The 22,825-nt window shown below is 45.9% G+C and overlaps 2 protein-coding genes across 2 annotated transcripts in view; both read right to left on the bottom strand.

Moving 5' to 3' along the window:
* Positions 1-7,490: 7,490 nt before the first annotated feature.
* LOC125759648 (uncharacterized) lies at positions 7,491-13,004 on the bottom strand. Its single transcript, XM_049418668.1, has 3 exons — positions 12,091-13,004; positions 8,511-8,620; positions 7,491-7,520 (listed from the first exon to the last, which is right to left on the bottom strand). Exons 1-3 carry the CDS (start codon positions 12,716-12,718, stop codon positions 7,491-7,493), a joined length of 768 nt encoding a protein of 255 aa, XP_049274625.1. The 5' UTR covers positions 12,719-13,004.
* Positions 13,005-19,593: 6,589 nt separating this feature from the next.
* The window catches only part of LOC119401206 (serine protease inhibitor swm-1), a 36,062-nt gene continuing 32,830 nt past the window's right edge, over positions 19,594-22,825 (bottom strand). The window contains exon 4 of the mRNA XM_037667889.2: positions 19,594-21,535. Coding sequence (XP_037523817.1) covers positions 21,219-21,535 — 317 coding nt within the window. The 3' untranslated portion in view covers positions 19,594-21,218. The remainder of the gene's footprint in view (positions 21,536-22,825) is intronic.

Here is a 22,825-nt window from a genome sequence, read left to right as displayed (position 1 = left end):
ATCTATACCACGACACGAATGACACAAATGACGTAATGAACGTGTCGCAAAGCGGCCATTTCATCAACATGTAGTACACCAGAATGTGAAAGCTTGCATGACAAACATGTGCCAATTAATTACCTGTCATGACATATGATAGGTGGCTAAATGTCGGGTAACGTTGACTTCCTTTCAACTAGTGTGGAATAGTGCTTGCTTGCGTTAGTTAACAGCTGCCTAGTGCAGGATAGTGTTGCGCATAGGCACGTGTAGGGTTCTCCAATATAGGTGGGGGGCTAGCTTCAATGCAGTGTGCCCCCCCTTTGCCCAATGTAAAACCCTGCGCACCATGCCCCCCCCCCTTCCCCACAATGTAGAACTCTGTGCACAATCCTGAGCACACCTAGTTGGACATTACCTTCATTTTTCGCTTCTTGTACTTCAGATGGTGGCTTCGTACTTCTGAGCGTTTCCAGAGCCTTGCGTCGCAGCTCCATGAGATCTGTCTCCTGCACCATTCAGAGAGAAAGAATTACTTTTCCTCCAATCGGTAACACACACGATATGCAAATACAAAAAAGACCAACAACAACAAACTTGTCCCCAGCTACACAGTTGAACGCAGCGTTAACGAGTCTCATGCGTTCAATATAGGGGGATGTGTCAAGCAAGTTGATGTCCACTACACATGATTGAAACACAACATTGTTTTTTGGAGTATAATAACCGCATTTTGTCGATGTAAATCTGGCTGCTAAAGGTAATGTTGGCTCTGACACAAGTGTTCGAATCAAAATTACTCCTATATGACATGAACTGTAGACTCAGGAAAGGAAAGTAGTGTATGTGCATTATTTAGCCCTAAGTTTTCCCGTTTCAATCAGTGAGTACTGTACCTTACCATATTTACTCGACTGTAACGCGACCACGATTGTAACACGAGGGGTGACTTTCCAGGAAGAAAAAAAGAAAACTAAAAAGAATTGTGTCCACCATTGCACTTTTTAGACAACTTGAATTTCCGATATCGATATTAAGCGAAACTGCGCAATGTTTCAGTGAATTTCGACTGTATGTTTTCCCAGATACAGTGGAATCTTGATTATACATGCCCCGGATTTGTGACGACTTGCATTTTACGATGAATCGGGTTGATCCTGGCAAAACCCCCATAGAAAAAATGTATTAAAAACCTCAATTATATGCCGAAATTTTATGCAATTATATGCCGAAAGAGTTGTCTGGCGATGGTCTTCGTCACAAGGTCCGAAGTGCTAACAAGCAGAACCTCTAACCGTGGGTCCCACGAGTCGGTCCGAGACGCGCGTCTGCAATGTTCACGACGAGTGCAGCGCACTATCGTAATCTGATGATTGAGGTTCAGCTTGAAGCTGCCAAATTAAAGCGTAATTAATTCTAAGCGATCATCCGCCCGTGAACACATAACGAGCGAACGCGATTGTTGATAACCATGACCTTGCGAAGCGCAAGCAGCAGACGACGCTCTCCGGAGCAAGCTTCGGACCAATGGCGAGGCGTGCTGGAGCAACGTCGCGGACACAGCCAATGGGAGACCTCGAAACGAACTTTCAACATTTGCTTTTTGTGCGCTTGTTTCTGAATGGAAGACCTAGCTGAGGCGGGAAATTTGAAGACGGAGAAATGCTCTTTCCGACGAGCCCAAAATGGCGGTGCCCGGTTGCGCCATTGCGGAACTATAATGTCTTTGGAATGTAATTTAGAATATGCTTAGGAATCCTCTGCAACTTTTTTTCCGTAATTTCGCTTCGAAGTATTCGAAAAATATTCGAGAAATATTCATAAATTATTCGATTAGATTTGCACTCAAACATTATTATTCGAATTCGCTTCGCATTCAAAATTTTGCTATTCGCACAGCTCTAGTTAAATTATTTGAAATGAATGAATACATTTTTTTTTGCCGCATGTATCGCCTGGACAGGTGGTTTCATTGCAGCCCTGGGCTGCTATGCTGCGGAACCACCTATCCAGGGCAAATCCAAACTGCCACGAAGCCACACTTTAAGTTTAAGTGAACATACTACCTGCTCATATTATCTTTTTCTTTTAAGTTCAAAAGCATGTTGTATGGGCTTATATGAGCTAAGTATAGGAAATTTTAAAACATAATGTATTTTACCGCTTATAACTTACACCTCACTGCTATTTAAGTTCAGCTACTATTCAAGGATGTTTTCACTCTGCTTTGAACCAAAAAAGTGACATTTGCACAAGCCTGCTTAAAACTATTGTGCAAGTAAGTTGGGTCATGATCAAAATGCTCATTTTTCTTTATAAATCTGGGATTTAAGCTATTCAAACTATTTGATTCAAAAAATTGGGGGACCCTTAAGCTTCGCCTTTAAGAGTTGAACGCAATAGCGAAATCCGGCCCCTAGTGCGCACTTCAACCACTAAGTGCATACTTATTAATGTGTATTGTTACACACACACACACACAGACGCACACGCGCGCGCGCGCGCGAGAATGGTACATACAGGTTTTTGATCTAAAGCAAGAGTCGCATGGCCTCCAAGATACACGCCGCGCGCTTGCCATCTCGGAGGCCATGAAGAGAGTCACAATGCCTCACAGATGGCAGCACATTATCTAGCGTTTGCTGTTTGCTTGATCAACGCCTCCTCTGGAAAGGCAGCATTGGCTTGATATGTTTTCCGCTAGATGGACATAGTTGTCCTTTTTTAGAGGTGTTTGAAAGTTCGTGTGTGTTTTTAGCGGCGATGGCTGCACTATCCCGGCCTTTTTCGACGTAGTTTGATGGCCTCCTAAATGCACCTACAAATCGCCGAATGGGCTCGTTTTCGTCGTTACACCTGTCGAACAAAATGCGTTAAGGAGACTCCTCCCACTACATGGCATTTATGTAGTGTTTTTTTCCATAGCAGCTGCAAGTAACATCGTGGCTTTGTCAATAAAGAAAAAAAAAACATCGTGGCTTTGTGGTAGGACACCTGCTTGCCACGCGAACGGCCCGGGTTCGATCCTCAATGGGACCGAAAATTTTATTCTTTATTTTATTTGCTTCTTTCTCGATTTTTCGCTCACAACCAACGATCCCGACGCCGACGGCGGAATTTCTGCGACACGAGCTCTCTAACGCTATCGCGTTAATATTAGACCAAAACACTATTTGCTTCGAACCTCAAATTTACTATTTGTCCATCCCTAGTCTCAGGCCTCTATTGATGAGACTTCACTTGTGAACGAAGTGGGCATAATTTTTTGACAAAGGCGAACATTACCCGTTGAACATCAAATTCAAGTGTATTCGGCATTTTTTTTAAGGAAATTGTGGAAAGAAAAATGCAAGGTATGAGACTGTCAGTTATTCGTGCCTTTTTGTCAGCATCTTAGATGGGATAAATGTGCATTTTTTACTTGTGACTGTCTGAAGTAAAAGATGAAGTAAATAAAAGCTGCTGCATTGGCAGCTTGACAAGGGCCCTATCCCTGGTTTAGGCACTTTTGAGCATGCCCTACGATGTTCTCAACACACACACAACTTATGCCCCAGGATAAATGCTCCACATAGCTGCTAGCACAGCGTATTGTCACGTGGTCGTGGCGTTGATGAAGGCCGCAGCAGATGTGTGCGAGACTAAACTTTTTATTGGGGCGAACCTGTGCCCGGAAAATGAAGCAATTCATGCTGTACAAGCAATTCATGCTGTACAGTGATAGCGGGGAACAGAGCGTCGGCCATCGGTAATCTGATCTGCGGGGAGCAGCGTCGGCATTTATACATGCAGCATCGAACATTCGAGCCTTGTCGCTGGTGCTCGCGTAAGCTCTCGAATAAACTAAACTGTTCCCGCCTTGTGCGCAATCTAGAATGATCTTAAAATAATCTGGAACGTTCCCAGACATTCTGGTGTGGTTTGTGCCAAGCAGTAGCAACACGTGTAAGGGGGTGGTAGCATAAAACGTAGAAAGAAAGGAGCGCGTGTGGCAGTATACACAAGCAGCAAACTAGCACTCACCTCGTCATCGCTGATGTCGCTGGCCTGCGGAAGAGGCGCAGGAGGTGTCGGCGGACAGGGTGAGACCGGCAACGAGCGGCACTCGATGTTTCCGTCGCAGATGACTGGAATGCTGACAGCGGTGGGACTTGCTCTTCCCTTCTCCACCGAGCACTTCCCTTGGCTGTCCTCCGACAGGCTCTGGAATTGCCCAAGTAAAGATACCGTCATTAAAGGGACACTAATGGTACAATGAATACGTTTATATTATAAATTTTACTCTGAAATCTCTAATGTCTTTAATTCCCCATCATAGCTTTAATAATAGAGGAGCAAAATCAAGGCCAAAGTCATCTTTGAGATTCGCGCCGAAATTTCCGTGCGTGACGTCACGGATTTCAAAGTGCATTTTTCGTATTTTGGCGACATTGGCCGAACAAAACTTTCTTAAAACCTGGTATGTTAAGTTTATGGCCGCCTGAGGGGACATTATACTTCATGTTTACCATTAGGTATGACGCCGGTCCTAGTAGACGCCGTCAAAATCTATGACGTTATGGCGATTGGTGTGGAAACTTCAATGTGGTGTCGCTACCCTGCATTTTCTGTTTTAGAATTTTCTCGCTTACCAAGCGTCTTCTAGCCGTAAGCATGGTGATTTTGGAATAGTGAAAGAGTAATTTACTAATATGGGAGAATCGGTTTTTCTCTTTAGTGTCCTAGAATCCTGCCACCAATCAAAGGAAAAGCTCAGATCATGAATGTGAGCCAGTTACCGGCAAACCTCCTCATAAAATAGTTGCGTCCAACATGAAAGTACATCATTTACGTCCAATATCATTAAAAGTTTCATCAAGTGCCGATGCTGGCACGAAAGATCTCATACTAATTCATTTTACGCGACAATTTGTTACAACCAACTTCGTTATACTGAGGTTTCACTGTAGAACCTATTTTCAGAAGCAGTACTCTAGATGATGCTAATCAGAAACGCAAGTTAACGGCGATGCGTACTTTTAACATAAGTTAGACGCAGAAACTCAAAAAATCACCTTTCGAGCTTTCCTGCACTTTGCCTTGTGGGTCTTTTTTCTGCGCTCACCCGACTTGGAAGACTTTTCGTGGGTCGTCGTGGTTGGTTGGGTGGTGCTCCTCTAAACTCTGAAGACATAGACAAAATAAAATAAAAATGCACGACCGTGAACAGGATATACATGGCTGTTTTCTGCAGGAAGATTTTAAAGGGATGTCACAGGCAGAGAAAACAAAGCTTCAAGTGCAGTCGCATGCAAAAATTTGCATGGCTTCCACTTGTGGCGCAAGGCTAAAGAAACTAATCAAGCATTTCTGTATAATTTAAGCAATCAAGGCTAACCAAGCATTTCTGTATAATTTATTTATTGGTCATTGATCAATTAGCGATCGACTCGCTATCGAATGGCCCTTACAAGGTATCGGCCATGCATTTTGAGCTAGGGTGAGCTCAAACCAAGCATTCTGTAGAATTTATTGATTATTGATCAATCTACCTTTTAGATTTTGCTATGCTGCCCCTCTATGGTTTGGTAGGGTTCTGGCAGGAGCCCGGACAACCGGTATCGCCAGAACGAAAACCTTCGACATGAAGATACGCTTTGCGACATTTCCAGTAGGGAAAAAGTGCATGCGCCGTGGCATCGTGAAAAAGGTAGATTATTGATTAGCTATCGATTGGCCCTTACAAGGTGTTGGCCATACATTTTGGACTAGGCTAAGCTCAAACAAGCATTTTCTATAATTCAGTGGTTATCAATCGGACTATCGATTAGCTAGTGACTAGCCATCGAACTGGCTATTGCATGGTATTGATGTTAGACTAAGTTTAACTAGTCTGAATCATGTTCGGCTAGAATCAGCCAGGCTTAGCTATATCTTGACTGGAAAGCCAGGCAGAGGATTTGTGAATGCCAAACGGACCAACAGCGAGCTAAACAGCTCCGCTGTTAAAAAAAAAAAGTCAGTTTTGCAGCAAGGACAAAGCAATGAATGAGATAGCAACATATTGGAATGCTACGAGAAGTAGGCTATCAGCTAACTCCTTCAGGATCCAGTCTGGCCTAACACTACAACACACTGGCGTAAAGGAATACGTCTGCTCCAGCGAGTGAAGTGACCTTTGTGCTGTCTATCGCTTCAATGTGAAGCAAGCAGCTAGAGCACAGCATGCCCAAGATACGAGCTGTCTGGTGATCTGTGTCAAGACAGCGTGCACAACTGTGCCCATTTGATTGAATTTCGCAGTTGCTTCCTGAGCGATGCAGCCCCCCACACCAGTGCCCCTTCATGCTCCTTCACCCTATGAAGCCTGCCAGCGCATTACATCTCTGCTTGAGCAGTGCCCATTGGAAGCCTTGGATGCTTTCAGTCGCACAAAGAACGTATGACACACGGGGTGATGTTACCGATTTGGACTTTACACACATCAGGACGGCAACAGCGACGCCAAAAATGCACCTCGAGTGTCCATATAATTGCTATCGCAAAAGAAAATGCTTGCATTTCGTACATTTCTTTTTTGCGTTACAATAAGCCAAACAAGAGCGTGTCTTAGCAAATATCATAGGTATTCATCATCGACATACCGTACTGTCCTGATTGCTCCATTTTTAAAGATTTATGTCACAATTCCTAAACTGGATACCTGTCATAGATTTATCTCATAACTTGACAAATCTGTAGATACATGCCTTTGCCTTATATTTAATACCTAATATATGGCCATGAGTGCGTTATTTTTCTTTATTTTGTTTAAATGGGGCTGCAGCCCTTGTAAATCTGCTGATAAGCTGTTTTTTTTTACTGCAGTCCTGAAATTTCGGCTTTAGAATTTGTAAAACACTCAATGCAAAATAAACAGTATGGATGTAAGAAGCCATAATTTCAATATGAACTTCGTCCTTACCACTTGCGGCTGTTTAACCAGCATTTCCAGCTAAAGTAGAGAGATTGGCAAGACAGATTACATATGCGACATGATGTAAAATTTTGATATACATGGTACGCGAAGGTGCATTTTTTTAAAGCACAGATCACAGAAGGTCCTCCCAATAATTAAATTTTCAGAGGGTAGGTTCTAGTTTCCTTACAGTCTATACCGTAGCCGACAAGCATTTCGGGTTAAGTACAGCAGCAGATACGAAACCACACAGACAACGTAGTGCACGGAAATGCAAACCAATGTCTGGTTAAAAAAACGCTGCATTTAGACTGCCCACAATGTGTTAGGCCTCACAACAGAAAAAACCAAGCACGCTAGCGAAAAAATCGCTGCGTCTAATTTTCACTACGACAAATACATTTACGTACAGCCTTTTCCTTAGAACCAGTTACAGAATTAAACTAAAAAATTTAATTGACTTGAACCACAATTACGAAGCACACGGTAGTGGTGGGACTCTGAATTAATTTTGACCACTTGGGGTTCTCGTAATGTGCACCAAAATTTATGTGCACGGACGTTCTTGCTCTTAGTTCCCATCTATATGCAGCTGCTGTGGCTGGGAGTCAAACCCGCACCCTCGAGCTTAGCAGTGCAACACCTTACCAACTAAGCTATTGCGGCGACAGGTAGAATGAAACTCATTCCCCGCACATTAACTTCACGGAAATGACTGCCCGTTCACTAGAAAGATACCGCCGAGAATGTCTACGTGTACCACCCGTTTTCAATTATCTGGCTTGTCTCATCCAGTTACCATATTTTCTCACCTATAACCCACACAAAGTATACAGAACATTCAGAGAGCTAAAGTGTGAGTGCAGGCTATGTGTGAATTTCGGTGTGCAAGTTGGCCCTCCGGAACTGCTTCACGGTAATGCAAGGATGGCAGCTTCACGGCAATATGCGAGAATTTTTTCCCATATTTTTATTTTTCCGCCGTTTGTAGTTGGAGGTGCGGGTTTTATGCAAGAGTGGGTTATGCACAAGAAAATACAGTACGATACTAAACATAGTTTTTAAGGTGCAGTTGACACAGATGCAAGGAAGAACACACATACAGAATGCGTGTTAATGGCAGGAGCGTTAAAACAGCGTGTGAACTTTTCAAAGCACGTGTTATCAAAATAAGCTCTCCCTGACTGTCACTACAACCTCACAAAACTTAGTCACATTATATTCAACCGATTATGCCCCTCATTTTATGAAAAGCAAGTTGTAACTACAAATGTTACACTTTACAACATATATCTTGAGTCACACGTGCTTGAATTATACCATGCTCCATCTAGCAATTCAACAAATTTGTTGGTAGGAAAAAAAAAACACAGGCGATCTGCAAGTGTGTGTGTTCCTTCTTACATCTGCCTCAAGTGTGCTCTAAAAAATCATGTTAATAAAACCACACAAACAAGCCTGAGAAGCTTCATTAAAGTTGCTACTGTGTATTTTGCATGACCATTTCCTGCTTGGATTAGCAGTGGTCAGTGGTATGCAGTATTTCAAAATAATATAACATTAAATTAACACATCAGCAAAGTAAACTTACGCTCTTGTTGAGATCCTCGAGTTGATGCTGAATACTCTTGTACTGGGCGAGGCAAATCCTCGTACGATGGGTCATGACGACGGAATTCTGCAGAAACTTGGGTTGGGATTCTGGGTGTTCACATTGGTCAAGGAACCTCAAAAACATGACTGAACGTGACAAATGTTAACACGACTTTCCAGTTCCCCACTGGGTACAAGTGTTCATTTGCCACATAAGTGTCCAAAATTAGGCACCGTATCTACAGTAAACCAGCTTACGCTCTTGTAAAATGCGCAAGTAATTTCCCACGACAAACAGAAGCTTGGCCTTCATGTTTTCCAATAATATTCTTGCATTGCCAAAGGAATGCATTTCTGTAATTCCAAAAAAAACTCAAAATACTGGATTCAATACGCCAAGGATTATATTTCAGTATGCTGATGCAACATCTTACTCAAATATCATCCAGAAACAACTGATTTTCGCATCTGTTCTGGCAACCCCAGAGGTACGTTACCAATGCAAAAGAATCTTTTTTGTTCTAAAATTTAAATTAAAAGTCAATGACAACACCTCCATGAAAGTAAAGTATTGAAAGTAACAGTTTCAATTCATTGTTACAAAAGATCAAATTGTCAGTCAAAAGCGAGAGATCTAACTGTTTGGTACATGCCCAGAGGGGTACGCTGTTAAATGGAACACTCATGGACTGGACACGCCCACATTTTGCTCTCACATAAAAGAACAGTCATGTAGATTTGCAGCCAGATAACTTTGAGTTTGTAGCTCCGACTCCTTTTGGCACGTGTGGTGCACGGACATTGTTTGCACAGCGGCTTGTAGATAGCGCACCAGTAATATGACTCATTCGGGTGTTCCCTTTAAGATTGTACCACACAGTACATGCGTACATGCTGACCCTGCATGCTTGATTTTCGAGTCAAGGCGCAGTATTCGAAAAGTACTTCATGGACCCCTGCGACAATGTGAAGGCGTCCACCAAATCGCTGGGAGTATCAACGACAGCCGAAAGCAATGAAATGCTTAATCCACTTTCACACCAATTACGAATACATCCACAGTTATCTTGCGTTGGATGTTTCCCATCATGTCATCCAATTCATTTTGAAAAAGATTAGAACCAAGGTTCAGATAATTTAACACCAAGGATGTTAAGCCGGGAAACCTAAACATCGCTTACCTTGCTGGTGCAAACTAGCAAGGTAAGCACTCAGGGTGCTAATAAGCAATTAATTACAGCACTAAAATGAATTACAAAAAAAACAATTGATTCCTATTTTTTTTTTGCTTCCCACACATTTTCTTTATGACCACGAAAGCAACCAAGCCCTTAAGTTTAATATATCATGACATGAAGTCAGCACTTTTCTGAGAAGTTAGTATGTTCTTGAAGTATAACAGAGATGTTTTGGGAAAGCATAAATGGATTATTGATGCACCAAATAGCACTTTATAAATGCATATCATAAAAGAAGGTGCTAACCTAGGGATGCCTGCATGGCCTCCATTTTGTAATTGCAATGCTTAGCGTAAAAGTAAGAACAATTTGCAAATATCTATGATTAGCAACCTGGATATTGCTATTTCTCTGCTATTTCTCCAGTAGGTATTTTATGGCTCAACTAAAAATCCACCCTTGAAGGAAGAAGAGTATACTGCATTGTGGGCATTTCATTAATCCTATTTAATATTCCCAAACGGAGTTTTACACAAGGACCAATTAAAATGCCCTGTTCATTGTCTGTTTTGGCCTTGGAGAGTATATTTTTACGGGAGAATACAAAGCAAAATTTTTTTAGTCGCAACTTCATTATTACACAATTTAATTATGAATTGTTTATCTGAACTACCTACACATGAAAGTTCCCTTGAGCTTATAGGCAGTGATACTTCACAAGCTATGCTTATGTGTTGCTTTACATGTACAAATCAGAATATCGATGCATCAAAAACAGGGTAGCATATATGTTATATTGGACATTACAGAGTTAAAATATTCCTTAAAGAAAGTCTTATAATAAAATGGAAAATGCAGTACAAGCAATCGCTGGATATTCCAGTAAGTACCTCATCCACAGAGCAGTAGGAAAATGTGCTGTGCAAACTGAAAGCAGCGAACGTGCGCTAAATGTTTTATCCTCTACAGCAACACTCAATCTTCTCGCTCATTTGAAATCATCGCAACATTAGGATGAGACTGTGGAAAGCTAATGCCACGCCCTGTTTCGTACATAGCAAGTCAATGCTGCGAAAGCTACGCAAGTAAGGCAGCTGTCCAAGTCACGCTATGTGCATCTCTTAAAGTAGCAGCTATGTTGTGGCTCAGAGGTGCTTTTTTTTACAGAGTAACATGTTCACATAAAACGAAATTGTAAGAACTACAACTTACAGGTGTAAAGATAGCTAGAATCATGGAACATAAGTGTTTCCAGTAATCGTGATGCACTGTCCTGGTTACGACTACAAATCACTGGACATGGCCGCTAAGACATGTTGTTCTGCTCATTTTGCGTTCAGTACGTAAAGATCTGCAACACCTTCTATGTAATAAGTTCCATTTTGTGACATAACGGTATATAAATGTACTTTATCTGCTTCAACTTTCTGAACTTGTACACTGCTAGGTAATGTATCCCAACAGCTGCAATCTAAAAAAAACCATGGAATAACTGTCAACTAGACTCCTTACTATGCCTCATTTGAAATAAACATGTGTGTCAACGTGCATCAGATTTTCTATTGTCAAGCACCTGTAATTTGGAAGGGAAAGGCCAAGAGCCGGAGTGCAAAACTTGCATAATTTTTGTGCTTGTCGGCAGTTGATGTGTACTGCAGAATAACACATGCTTGACTGCTTAGATTAATTTGTACAAAGATAGTGTAACTTCTACGCACCGAAACCATGATATGGCTATGAGGCATGAGACACTGAGGGGCTCCAGAATTTTGGGCCACATACACAGCTAAATTCATGCACACAGCCGTTGCCTTTTTTTTTTCTGTAATATAGGCGCACATCGAAATGCTGCCGCAGCAGGGACTCGAACCAGTGACTTCCGATGGAGTTAGAAACACGGGAGAGGACCGACAACCGTACCAGGAAACTCATCGCAAAAAAATAAACAATCGCACGCGACGGGTGCGTGGCAGAGATTACGTGTGACGCGACGTGGCACTTGTTCGTTGGCGTGTCAAGCACACCACGACGCTAAAGTATGGAAACAAAACAAAAACAAACACCAAGGTTACACCGCAGCGGACGTCAGCGGCCTTGGCAGTTACTGCGATACGAGGACCGCTCAGTCGGAGGGGAGGATTATAATACGTGTTTTGGACTCGCTACGAACAATGCAAATGATAACGCACCGTCATCGCGCTCTTCATGACGTATCTATGCAAACACTGAGCATTAAACGTAAACGCACACACTGCCACAGCTGCAACCTCGGAATGACGAGGTGTGACGTAGCCTTACGTACTAAACAATCGATCACGGCATGATGATGGAAGACAAGTAGACAATGACCCAGCCAACAGCAAATTGATTGAACCATCGCCAGCAAGCGCAGTAGGATACGGTTTTTCCTCGCACTCCCAGAGTGGGAAGCGGGCGGTGGCGGGCTTCGTTCGGGTCGCGACCGCTGCGAAGACGGTGTCTGGAAGCGCCCGTGGGAAGAAGAAGAAGACGTCGTCGAGCTCTCGAGGTGGTCCCGACTGGAGTGGCCCGACGAGGAAGAAGGCCGGCGGAACCACGAGTAATGGTCGAGGTGCGACGTGGACCTACGCCCTCCGCACCGATCATCGCCGCTAGTCCTGCCGGATGAGTCGTGCGACGTCACGAAAGACGGTAGAGACGCACAGCCCCGACTTGGAGGGGGAGGTCGACAGAGCACGGCCGACCGCAGGCCGCCGCCGATGGGAGGACGCGAGTGACCCCCGCTGTTGCGGTCGTAGTGACCGCCGGGCGGGTTGAAGACTGACAGGGGTTTCTTGTAGTAGCGAGGCGTCGAGTTGTTGACTCGGTGCCGACACTTGTGCGGATGGGGCGGCGTCGTGCGAGACGACGAAGACGACGTCTCGATGCCGAATGGCTTGGCCGGAGGCCTAGGTACCAGGGCGGTCCTCGCATCGTAGTCGCCCAACTCTTCGGGATCGTCGCTTATTTCGCCCTCTTCGAGCTCGCAGTTGGGCGATAGGGAAGTCATGGCTGTAGATCCGCGAGCTCGGGGCGCAAGTAAGAGAGGCCCGGGAAAAACGCGTTATCAAAAACCGAGGAAGCACCTGCGATTACGGGAGACTAGCGTAGGCGCCGCCATTGTAGCAGATTGCGGAGAACGTTCGCGTTTCTGACGTAAGGCGGCGCTAGCAGCGCTCGCTTTTTCGGGTCGCGCGTGAAAAGCGTGCGTCGCGAGACTCATGCGTACGTCGAAGCGTCGTCATCATCAGGTCACAAAAATGGCGGGCTTTTCGAAATCGTTCTTTGGAACCCCCTAGTCTCGGTACACGCAGCGCAGAGGTGAAGCCCTTCCCCACGCAGTTTCGGCCCATCACGTGAACCGTGAAACTTAGTGTATCGGGTAGGAACGTTTGGTTTGGCTGCGCGGCCGTAGCTTTGCCTGCTCTGCATGGTCACTCTGATGCGGCGACGGCGTGTTAGGCCGAGGCTTGTTTTTTAAGCGAAGCTTTTATAACTCACAGATTTTAGTGGCGGCGTCGTGCGCGAAAAACACGGCGCCGACGAGCGCACAGAAATGCGGACCTCGAAGGTGCGCCGGTCAATGTGAACCTAAAGCGAACCTACAGCTTTTTCGGAGATACGTGCAGAGAAACTGTAGAGCTGATTAAACCGGAGTAAACGAAATTGTTCGTGATAATCAGATATCGTCCAGTGATATTGATAAGGCATCCTGTCTTAATGATTTCTTTCACTCCGTGTTCTTACCTAAACAGATTCCAAGAAATTATCTTCGCTGGCTGAGCCACCTCTGAGAGTTCAACCATTAATGCCACCGGTTGAACTCTGCGTAAGTGGCATCAAATCCTTGTTAAAAAATACGAAACCAAGGCCCTTGGTCCAGATGGTATCTCTCCCAGCGCATTGAAGCGCTCTGCCTGGCCAATAGCATCTTATCTTTATCTAATATACAAACAATCTCTCTTTACTAGAATTATGCCTGAGGAACGGAAAAGGCCTATGTGGTTGCCATTCATAAGGGCGGCTCCAAGAAAGAGGCAATCAATTATAGACCTATTTCTTTAACATCAATCCCTCGCAAAATATTAGAGCACATTTTATACAAGGACATAATGAAACAGTTATTCAACAAAAATTATTAGCTGATAATCAGCATGGTTTTCGCAGGGGTCTGTCTTCCACAACGCAACCGATTGAGTTTTACCGTGACCTAGTGCCTTAGGTGGACGATAACGGACAAACAGGCTGCGTCTTTTTAAATTTCAGAAAGGCGTTCGACACCGTGTGCCACCCCTTGCTTCTTCGCAAACTTGAAAGGGCAAATATTGATAAAAAAGTATTTAAACGGATCGCCAGTTATCTATCAGAGCGATCGACAGCGTGTTATTCTCAACGGTACTACTTCTATGATGGAAGTAACATCGGGTGTCCCTCAGGGTTCCGTTTTAGGGCTGATACTATATTTAGATTATATTAATGGTATTCGTGGCGGGATATCTCCTTCAGTACGTTCATTTTCTGTCGACTCTGTCGGGTACAGAAAAATAAAAAATGAACAAGATCACATTGAACTGCAGGCTGACCTTACAGGCGGGCCTGAAGGCTGGCTGAACTGCAGGCTGGCCAACTACCACCAACCAAAGCAAATTCGGACTTCATTGCTTTTTACGTGCAGCTATACTAGTTTATGATTTGGACTCTTACTTAGCGATGTCGAATATCGAATCACCGATTAGAAATGTAATTTAGGTTACAGTACCCTTTGTGTGTATTCCATTCTTTATGTATGTTCGAAAAGTAAATAGTTGAAGAGAAATGCGTGCGTGTCTATCCCTCTGGTTTCCTTCACTTTACTGACGGTGACGACAGCGAGGTGCCTCCGATCCTGAAGGCAGTGCAAAACTACGTTGGGTGCGGAAAGCTTTCAAGTGAGTGGCGGGGCAGGATCAATATCGAGCAGGATCAAGAAAAAGAAGGTGGCTTTCGCCTTCGTGTCGTCTTAGGTGAGTGCATAAGGAACCCTGTGAATTTTTTTGTTCAGTTTGGTTCCGCTGTGCTTTTCTGCCCAGTTTCCTCCCTCCGTGCTGAGTAGTAAGTACACACAGCACTCTTTCTCTCTCTCTCTCATACTCTTTCACATTTTCTCACAACCAGTGGAGTGCAGCAAACCGGACGCTTTGGCTGGTTGATTTATACGTCTTTTCTCTGCTACATTTCTCTGTCTCGATGAAAGCAAGAATAAATTAAGGCAGAAGAATACCACTTTAGGTGAAGACATGTCACCCAAGATGTGAGGATATGTGATCCAATCGCGTGAAAGGCAACATTGACAAATGGTTTTTAATCTCTTCTTTTACTTCTCAGTGACAATCCGGAGACAATGGTGCATCATGTCTCATGTATGCATAATTGATGATGGACGTTACTATGCGTGTACTAGCCGTTCGACCCCGTGCATGAGCAGATGACAGCTGAACGAAGGTAATGACGACACAAACAATGTCTGCACATGCGCATAAGCGCCGACAATCTGCGGTAATTACCAGCTACACGACAAAAAAGACGCGGTCGCTTGATCGAGACGGCGCTGTAAGCTTGCAAAAATGTAGTTCTTGTGCGATAGCTGTAGTTCTAAATGCTGCGCTAAATGTATCTCCCCTACTGTGAAATCTGAGGAAGTGCGTAGCACGGGCACCCAGCGATTCCCGTTCGTAGAGTTCCCACTGCTCCGTTTACCAGACCGTCGATGACGTCAATGTTCGAGGTAAGCATGTAGGGTTTGCCCGGCACGAGAAGAACCTTCTAAGGCGGATCCGCAAACTTGGTGTGCGACAAGCGCGCTACTTTTTGCTGCGCTTTATCGACTTTCTGCTTATTGCGGCAGTTCAGATACGTGTAGTCTGCAGCGAGTTCCGTTCCCCGTTCAGATGTAGCGCCGGGGAAGCGCAGGTGGAAGGAACAACCGCGCACTTGGCGAGGCGGTGGCGCCCTTTCTTGCGCGGTGCAGGAGTCGGCCGCATGTTTCCGAAGCGTTTTTAGCGATCTCGGGATCGTTTCAAGGAATTGGAGGCGTACTTCGGTGCATGGCTGTTGGGAACGGTGAATCAACGTTAGTCGTGTCTGCACTGCGTACACATCATCACCACCTGAGGAGAGAATCCTCACTCTGCAGACAGATTTTAACACGAAAGTGTTTTATGCCGGGGTCCATCAGAACTTTCATGACGTATTTCCGTCACGGAAGTACGTCAGCAAAATGAACGCCATCATATGGCAAAGAAAAAAATCTATAAAGTTTCGTTGACGGGAGCCGAACCCATGACCTCTCTGTCCGCGCCGATGGCTGGCGAGCGTTTAACCCACTGAGCTATCGCCAAACACATTGCGGAGGCTACATGAACGCGCCTTTTATCTTTCACACTTTCTTCTCGCAGTGCTCTTCGAAGGATGAATGGATGCTGTGAGCGTCCCCTTTATAACGGAGTGGTGACACCTGTGCCACCAGGCTCGAAAACAAAAACAACAAAAAACTGGCCGCGTATCTGCGTGCTTCGCTGCAAATGTCGTCTAAAGACGATAGAAGAGGCGCTGCGTGAGATATGAACGCCATCTGGCAATACGTCGGGAAACGTGAATGCTGTGTTGCGGGCTGGTAGTCCCGGCGCAGCGGCAGGCGAAGAACGGCGGTGACCAACGCGACCGGCGGGGACGCCAGCCAGCCCGAACACGCGGTTTGGCGCGAAGCGCCGAAGCAGAAGAAACGTCCGCATTCAACGAGTACTCTCCACACACTCTTTTATATTCACGTCGCCTGGTTAAAGCAGGAATGCCAGAGCGGCGCCCCATGGCACTCATACAGTGCAATACTGAACCGAAAACGAAACACAACAATGAGCTCGTGCAGAGGGCACGGAGGAAGCCAAGTTTCGGCGCAGTCGCATTTTCAGCGCAGCTTAAGAAACTAGGGTCTCTAGAATTACGTATCTATGTATTTTCTATTAAAGGAACACACCACCTAATACTTACCTAGTGATGTTGCGCCTCAGATATGCGTAACGTTTGCTTTTTGATCAACAATGTACACAAGTATGAACCTAGTCAGCCGTTCACGATGGCTGGCCCTTGGGAAAGTGGTTCAACTTTGGCCTAGTGGTTGAATCGAGGGACGTGCCGACAAACAGAAAGACAGACGAAAATTTCTGCGTTTAAGTTCCCCAAGAAAGACTATCGTCTTTAAAAAGCGGTGTGCACTCGCCAATAGCATCCATCCATACCGAAAAGAAGCGCTCCGACGCTCCCCGTGCTGTCGCACCGCGTTCCCCGCTCTTCCTGTGAGAAGTAAAGGCCAGGCCAGAGGGAAGACCACGCGCAGCGTTTCTCTTCGCATTTCACGACGCTTTGAAGGAGTGCATATCGAGTATCAGTGTTTATTATGGGCTTGTTGATGCCATCTTTGCGCGGGATTCACCATATGCGGTGTCCACGTATATGTTAAGAACTTTAGCTACAACAAGGGTTAAATCATTATTATGGGCGTTAGTCGTCGGTACAGAGATGTGCCACTAGGCGTCAACGTTAGTGCGATGCGTCCACATCAAGCGGTGCTATATCTGCCAAACAACAGTATGCATTGTAGAAGCTCTCAAATACCAATGCACTATAAACAATAAGCTACTTCTGCGACGACACGTTTCAATTTCATGTTATACCGATTCCTATGACGGAGGGATCACCACCTTTTTTGGAAAGTGCATTCGCACCCGTAAAGCCACCGCCATCGGGTATGCGGCCGGACAGCCAGTCTTGTGCTGCGCATGCGTCTCCAATTTTAGATGCAAAGCAGCTTTTGCGCTGGGCTGTGTCCGTAGTTCCATTGGCGACCATGCCACCTACCATAGCCATCTGAGCGCGCGCTCGGGCCAAGGAGAAGTCTTCTTCCTCTTGTTCTTCGACCGCCTTGATGATGATACGTGCAGAGCACTTTAGGTGCCCGGGCTGCCGTATGCTGTCCTAGCTTGGCGTAACGCAGACAAAACCATGTGTGCTGGCACGCGCTAGCGCGTTCGGGCCTGTGTAAGGGGCTGGGTAAAACGCTGTGGCCTCTCCCCCTTACACTCTCTCAGCAATCATGTGATGGCGTCGGGGAACGAGATTCTGCAGACTCGCGATGAACCAACGCGTTGTATCCTAGTCAGAACGCGCTGGCACGCGCTAGCGCGTTCGGGCCTGTGTAAGGGGCTGGGTAAGACGCTGTGGCCTCTCCACTTTACACTCTGTCAGCAATCACGTGGTGGCGTCGGGGAACGAGATTCTGCAGACGCGCGATGAACCCGCGTGGCGTGCTCCAACAAGCGTTCGGGACGAGCAACAGCAACAGCAACTACAGTGAATTCATGGTGTGCTCCACTTGCAAGGACGCGTTAACATCGGGCAAGGTGCCCGTGATGAACGGTAAGTCGACTCATGCGCTGCTTCGCATCCCCACATGGTTCCCTTTAGTGGGAGATGGTGTAATGTTTTTTTTCGAGTGACCAGGGTGCTCCACGGTTCACCTGGCTGCGAGATCACCTCGTTAGTGGTTTCATTATCTCCGCTCAATGACTCATGAGGGCGGGCATAAGTCTGCGGCCTAGTCGGTAATACCTTTCCTGGAAGTTATAGCGTAATGGTATATGTGAAAGGTCCGTGCCCATGGAGCGAATAAATCGGGTAGCTGAGTTCTGCAAATTGGTGACCTACGACAGACCACGACTGTAATCGTAAATTGAGGGCTATCAGCGACCTATCAAAATTTAAAGCGAATATTCTGACAATACACGCTTTTTTATGGCTTAGTATATTTCTGTGCAGCTGCCGATAACGAATGGCAACCAAAATATGTCGTTCGTAGTCAACTGCGATGACATTGATGCAGAACAGTGCGATTGCCATACTCTCCTGCATCTGTCTACATTACAAGAGTTCTGCTGAGCCATGGTGCACGTGCAGCACTCTGCCGCTTTCAGACCTCCACAGACCTACACTGGGCTAATATGGTAATGTATAGACATGAAGCATATCAGTACAGGAAGAGCTTGGTATGACTCTGACAGAGAGAAAGAGTGAGAAAGGTAGATGGGGTGGAGTAGGCCATGACCTGTTCTGACCTGCTTCTCGGCACTGGGGAAGAAAACAAACAAAATGAATAACGATGACAAGAATCGGAGGTGTGCATATACAAGTCCATCACGTAGTGGCAACTCGAAAGCCTCGCATCCAGTCCAGCGGCTTGGAGAAAACGCTATAGCCGCTCATATATAGCCACGCCGCTGCGCCGTTTGCATCACGCAAATGACCTAATGTAGACTCACCTGGTAGCAGTATTTCAATAATGTGTGCGATGGAACAAACCAGCTTTTGTCTTTCTCCCGCGTACTGTGGACAGTTGCAAAATACACGTTCGAGTGTTTCTTGCAATGGGCACCGAGCTTCATCATTAGGACATGTGTCGCTGCAGCATGTCTGAACGAAAGGGGAATTTTTTCGAGGGGCTCGTTTCTCTGTTGGACACAACGAAATGAATCCAACTGACAATTAGGCCATGTAAACCATAGGAGACATTAATTCTTGTCTTTAACTGTAGTGCAGTATATATGACGTAAATTGAAATGAAGTAAAGTGGAAGAAAAATCTTCCTTTTCCATGGGTGGCATACACGTAATTAGAAGGTTGTGGGTTCGGATCCGTACATTTTCATTCATTCCAATTTACGTCATGATTACTACACCACAGTTAAGGACAACAGTTAATGTGCCCTACGCTTTCTTTGGCCTAATTGTATGTTTGATTCATTTGGTCGTTCAGCCCAGGGTGTCACTAGCCTTTGAATTTAAGAATGAGAGAACGAACGCGTTGAAGAGAGCGGTTGCCCTCGAACTTTATTGAGAATACACATATCAGAAGGGAGAATGGCGGTTGCATGGCAGGTGCATAGCGCAGCTGAAAACGACGAGAGTGCCTGCACGCACTGTCCATCGAACCTTGTCCATCAGTGTCCTTCTCTGCAGTGATAAGTGCTGCAAGCTGTCTCAGTAACATGTAGTGGCGTCGATTGAGTCATACGTCAGACACCAGCACCGCTATACCGTGCCTGCCGAGACCAGCTTCGGTACCTGAATTAATTATGTGCATGGCAGTGTTCAAAGGCGTCACGCCGCCTGAGGAAGGGGGCTCCGGTAGGGCTAGTCTCCCAGCCCCCGCCTCCCTTGGCCCCAGAAAGGACACAAAGTAATGTTTCTTCTCTCTTTCTTTCTCTCTCCCTCTCTCAAAGGCGTCCCGCAGTTGTAGCCATGCGGGTTTGAGTAGCAAGTGTGACACGCAGGGTGACCGACCATAATTGGCTTCAGGTAATCTTCTTTCCTTCCCTCTCTCTCTCGCTCTCTCTCTAGATATATTTGATCCCTCTCCTGTCCGGACAACTATATCGTCCGACACAAGTCCCCCATCTCCCTTCTGACGGTGTTACTGTGGAGATCTGCAGTAATGGGATCGGCAGTCAAAATGTCATCGCAAGCAGCCGACTGCTGGACCGGTGATCATGTAAGGATTCCGTTCACTCGTTTATGTTCCTTGCTTATCATCTACCATTCCCTTCCGTCTCTAGCTGATAACGTCCGGGCGCGGCTCAGTTCACTGACGAAACGCAGACAAGAACAGCGTTGTAAACAGAATCGTTACATTATTCGCCACCGAGCTCCATTCCACGACAAGCCCTCGATAGTATCGTCATCGCCACAGTGAAACTCTAACATGCTGTCAACTTCCTCCATCGTAGCAATTTCTTAGGGTCAATCAGTGTGGGAGTGTTACGAGTATGGAGATTTGAGGCAATAAGAAACAAGATGGCGAGTTCTGCAGTATGTTAAAATGCGAGACTGTTCGGAAACTGAATACTGTTAGGAATGCTACCGCTTGAAGCGATTGCTTCCTAATAATACACCGACCCACGTATACCCTGCTGACAACGTTATAAGCAGCACTGTCCGAAATGTCAAAATTACTAGGCGGCGTTGCTTGCTTTTTATTTTTTTTAGAACTGCGCTCTTAATACTCCTAGCCAATTCGTAGACAAGTCATTCATTGTATGGTGATCTTATATAGATAACGTTGCTGTTACATCAGGGTACAGCCAGTATTAACTGACAGCCAACAGCCGGTGACATTTGCCAGCAGTATACACTAACCCTAGCCAACAGCTCCTGATCTTTAGTCGGTTCTTATAGTATGCGATATAATAGGCTTGTTTTAACTTGTCCTGGTAAGCAAATGCCGTCGACCTCGTGGACATCATGCCCCGCTACAGAAAAAAGGGTAGTAAATAGATCCAGGAAGACAATCCCTCCTAAAGAAACAGAATCAGAACAGAATCATTACATTATCCTGGCCCAGCGGCAGTACTAGCCACCCGGACAAGCTCGACAGACAGTGGGTGCGTGCGCAGAGAGGTCGCTTCCATCGTCCCGCTGATTGATTCAGAAGAAGTGAGTGGGAGGGTGCTGGTTGCTGATGATGTTGCGCTGCCTGCCGGGCCTTCCACCGCGGCCCCCTCGGCAGGCGGACGTGGGGATGCAGAGGCCGTTCTTGTCGCGGATGTATCCCCTCGCGCAGAAGCATCCGGGCACGCACTGCGCGGTGCACGCGTCGGGCGCCTTCTGACCGCACACGGCGGGACAGGCACTGCCGCAGCTCCGGAACTCCTCGTTGCGCTTGCACTGGTCGCCTTGGCCGCCCGCGGGACCGCACTGGTCGCGGGGAACGCAAGGGCCGTCCCTGGTGGCACGGATCAGGCCTGCAGGGAGTAGATGAAACAAAGGAAATTGATTTGCTATGGAGCCACCCAGACGCTCACGGCTAGTGCCAGGCCAAACCCAAAACGAGAAGTAAGTTTAGCGAAAGCTGGAGGTTTGTGGTGAGGAAATCTCGTCGAACAAGAAATGTCGGAATGGCTGATTGGACGAGTTTCAAGCATCGAGAAGTGTCGCGCTGGAGCCAACGTTATCTCGACAAGGAAACTCCTCTTTGCTGCCTTGAAAAAGAAAGTCCCCTTGTTGAAACGTTGGCTCCAGTGGCATTCCCTGTTCGACCACTTCTGATCACCACGAGGCCCAGGTGTAACTTATTAACGTCAAGACGTATGTCTGGGCTATTCGGTTCATAATAGTAGTTAAAACACGCGCCACAGTACACGAGAGACTAGAAGAAGGGATACTACACATGTGCGAACGTTTCGACAAGAGGACCTCTGTCTTGCTGCACTGACGAAGGCAAGTCCGCTTGCCGAAATGTTGGCTACAGCGACCTTTTATGAGGGTTCGACGACCTCTCGTGACAACGAGTCCCAAGCGTAACACTTTTAAATACCATTCCATGGCTGAAGTTTAGGGGAAGATGGAAGAGCTTGAACTAATGAGAAGGAATGCTGCTGGAGCCAGTGTTCCGGCCAAGAGATCTGTCTTCATCAGGGCAGCGAGTGAAAACAGTCTTTGTGCGACGACTTTTAAGCACTTCTAGACGTAATTGTCACTACAACCTGTAGAAATATACCTGGTCCTAAGAAATTGTGCAATAGATCGCTGAGAAAAAAACATCCTATTCGTTTTGTAAAGGCATTTATTGAACGCCGGCGTAAGAGTCGACCGGTAGTTTGATGAGCTGCTCAATTCATGGACACCGAGAGCGACCGGCGTCCACGAGGTCCACGAGGAATGCGTGGTATAGAGACATACCCACTAGTTGTTACTGAAGAGGGTGACTCACTATAGCGTTCGTTCCTCCTCGCTACAGTTTAACTAAGTATGGTTTTCAGCGTGGACTTTCTTGCAATACTCTTTTATGAAGTAAGAATGAACTTAAATTTCGAAGAATGCTGGACTACATTGTAGATTTTAGAGAAACCACTGTGCTACGTTGTTATTGTATACCCGCATCGTTTGTTCCTGTCCGCATCACAATAATCTATTACTCTTTTCCCCCTTTCCTTTTACCCCGAAGCAGGCAAAGAGCATAGCTAAGGCCGACTTCTGTACCCTCGTTTAAGTATCTCTCTGACTATTCGAGGGCAAAATCACAGTGTTTTATT

This window comes from Rhipicephalus sanguineus, chromosome 8, assembly GCF_013339695.2.
Source record: "Rhipicephalus sanguineus isolate Rsan-2018 chromosome 8, BIME_Rsan_1.4, whole genome shotgun sequence".
NCBI classification, from domain to species: domain Eukaryota; kingdom Metazoa; phylum Arthropoda; class Arachnida; order Ixodida; family Ixodidae; genus Rhipicephalus; species Rhipicephalus sanguineus.
This window is presented reverse-complemented; position numbering and strand designations above follow the sequence as displayed.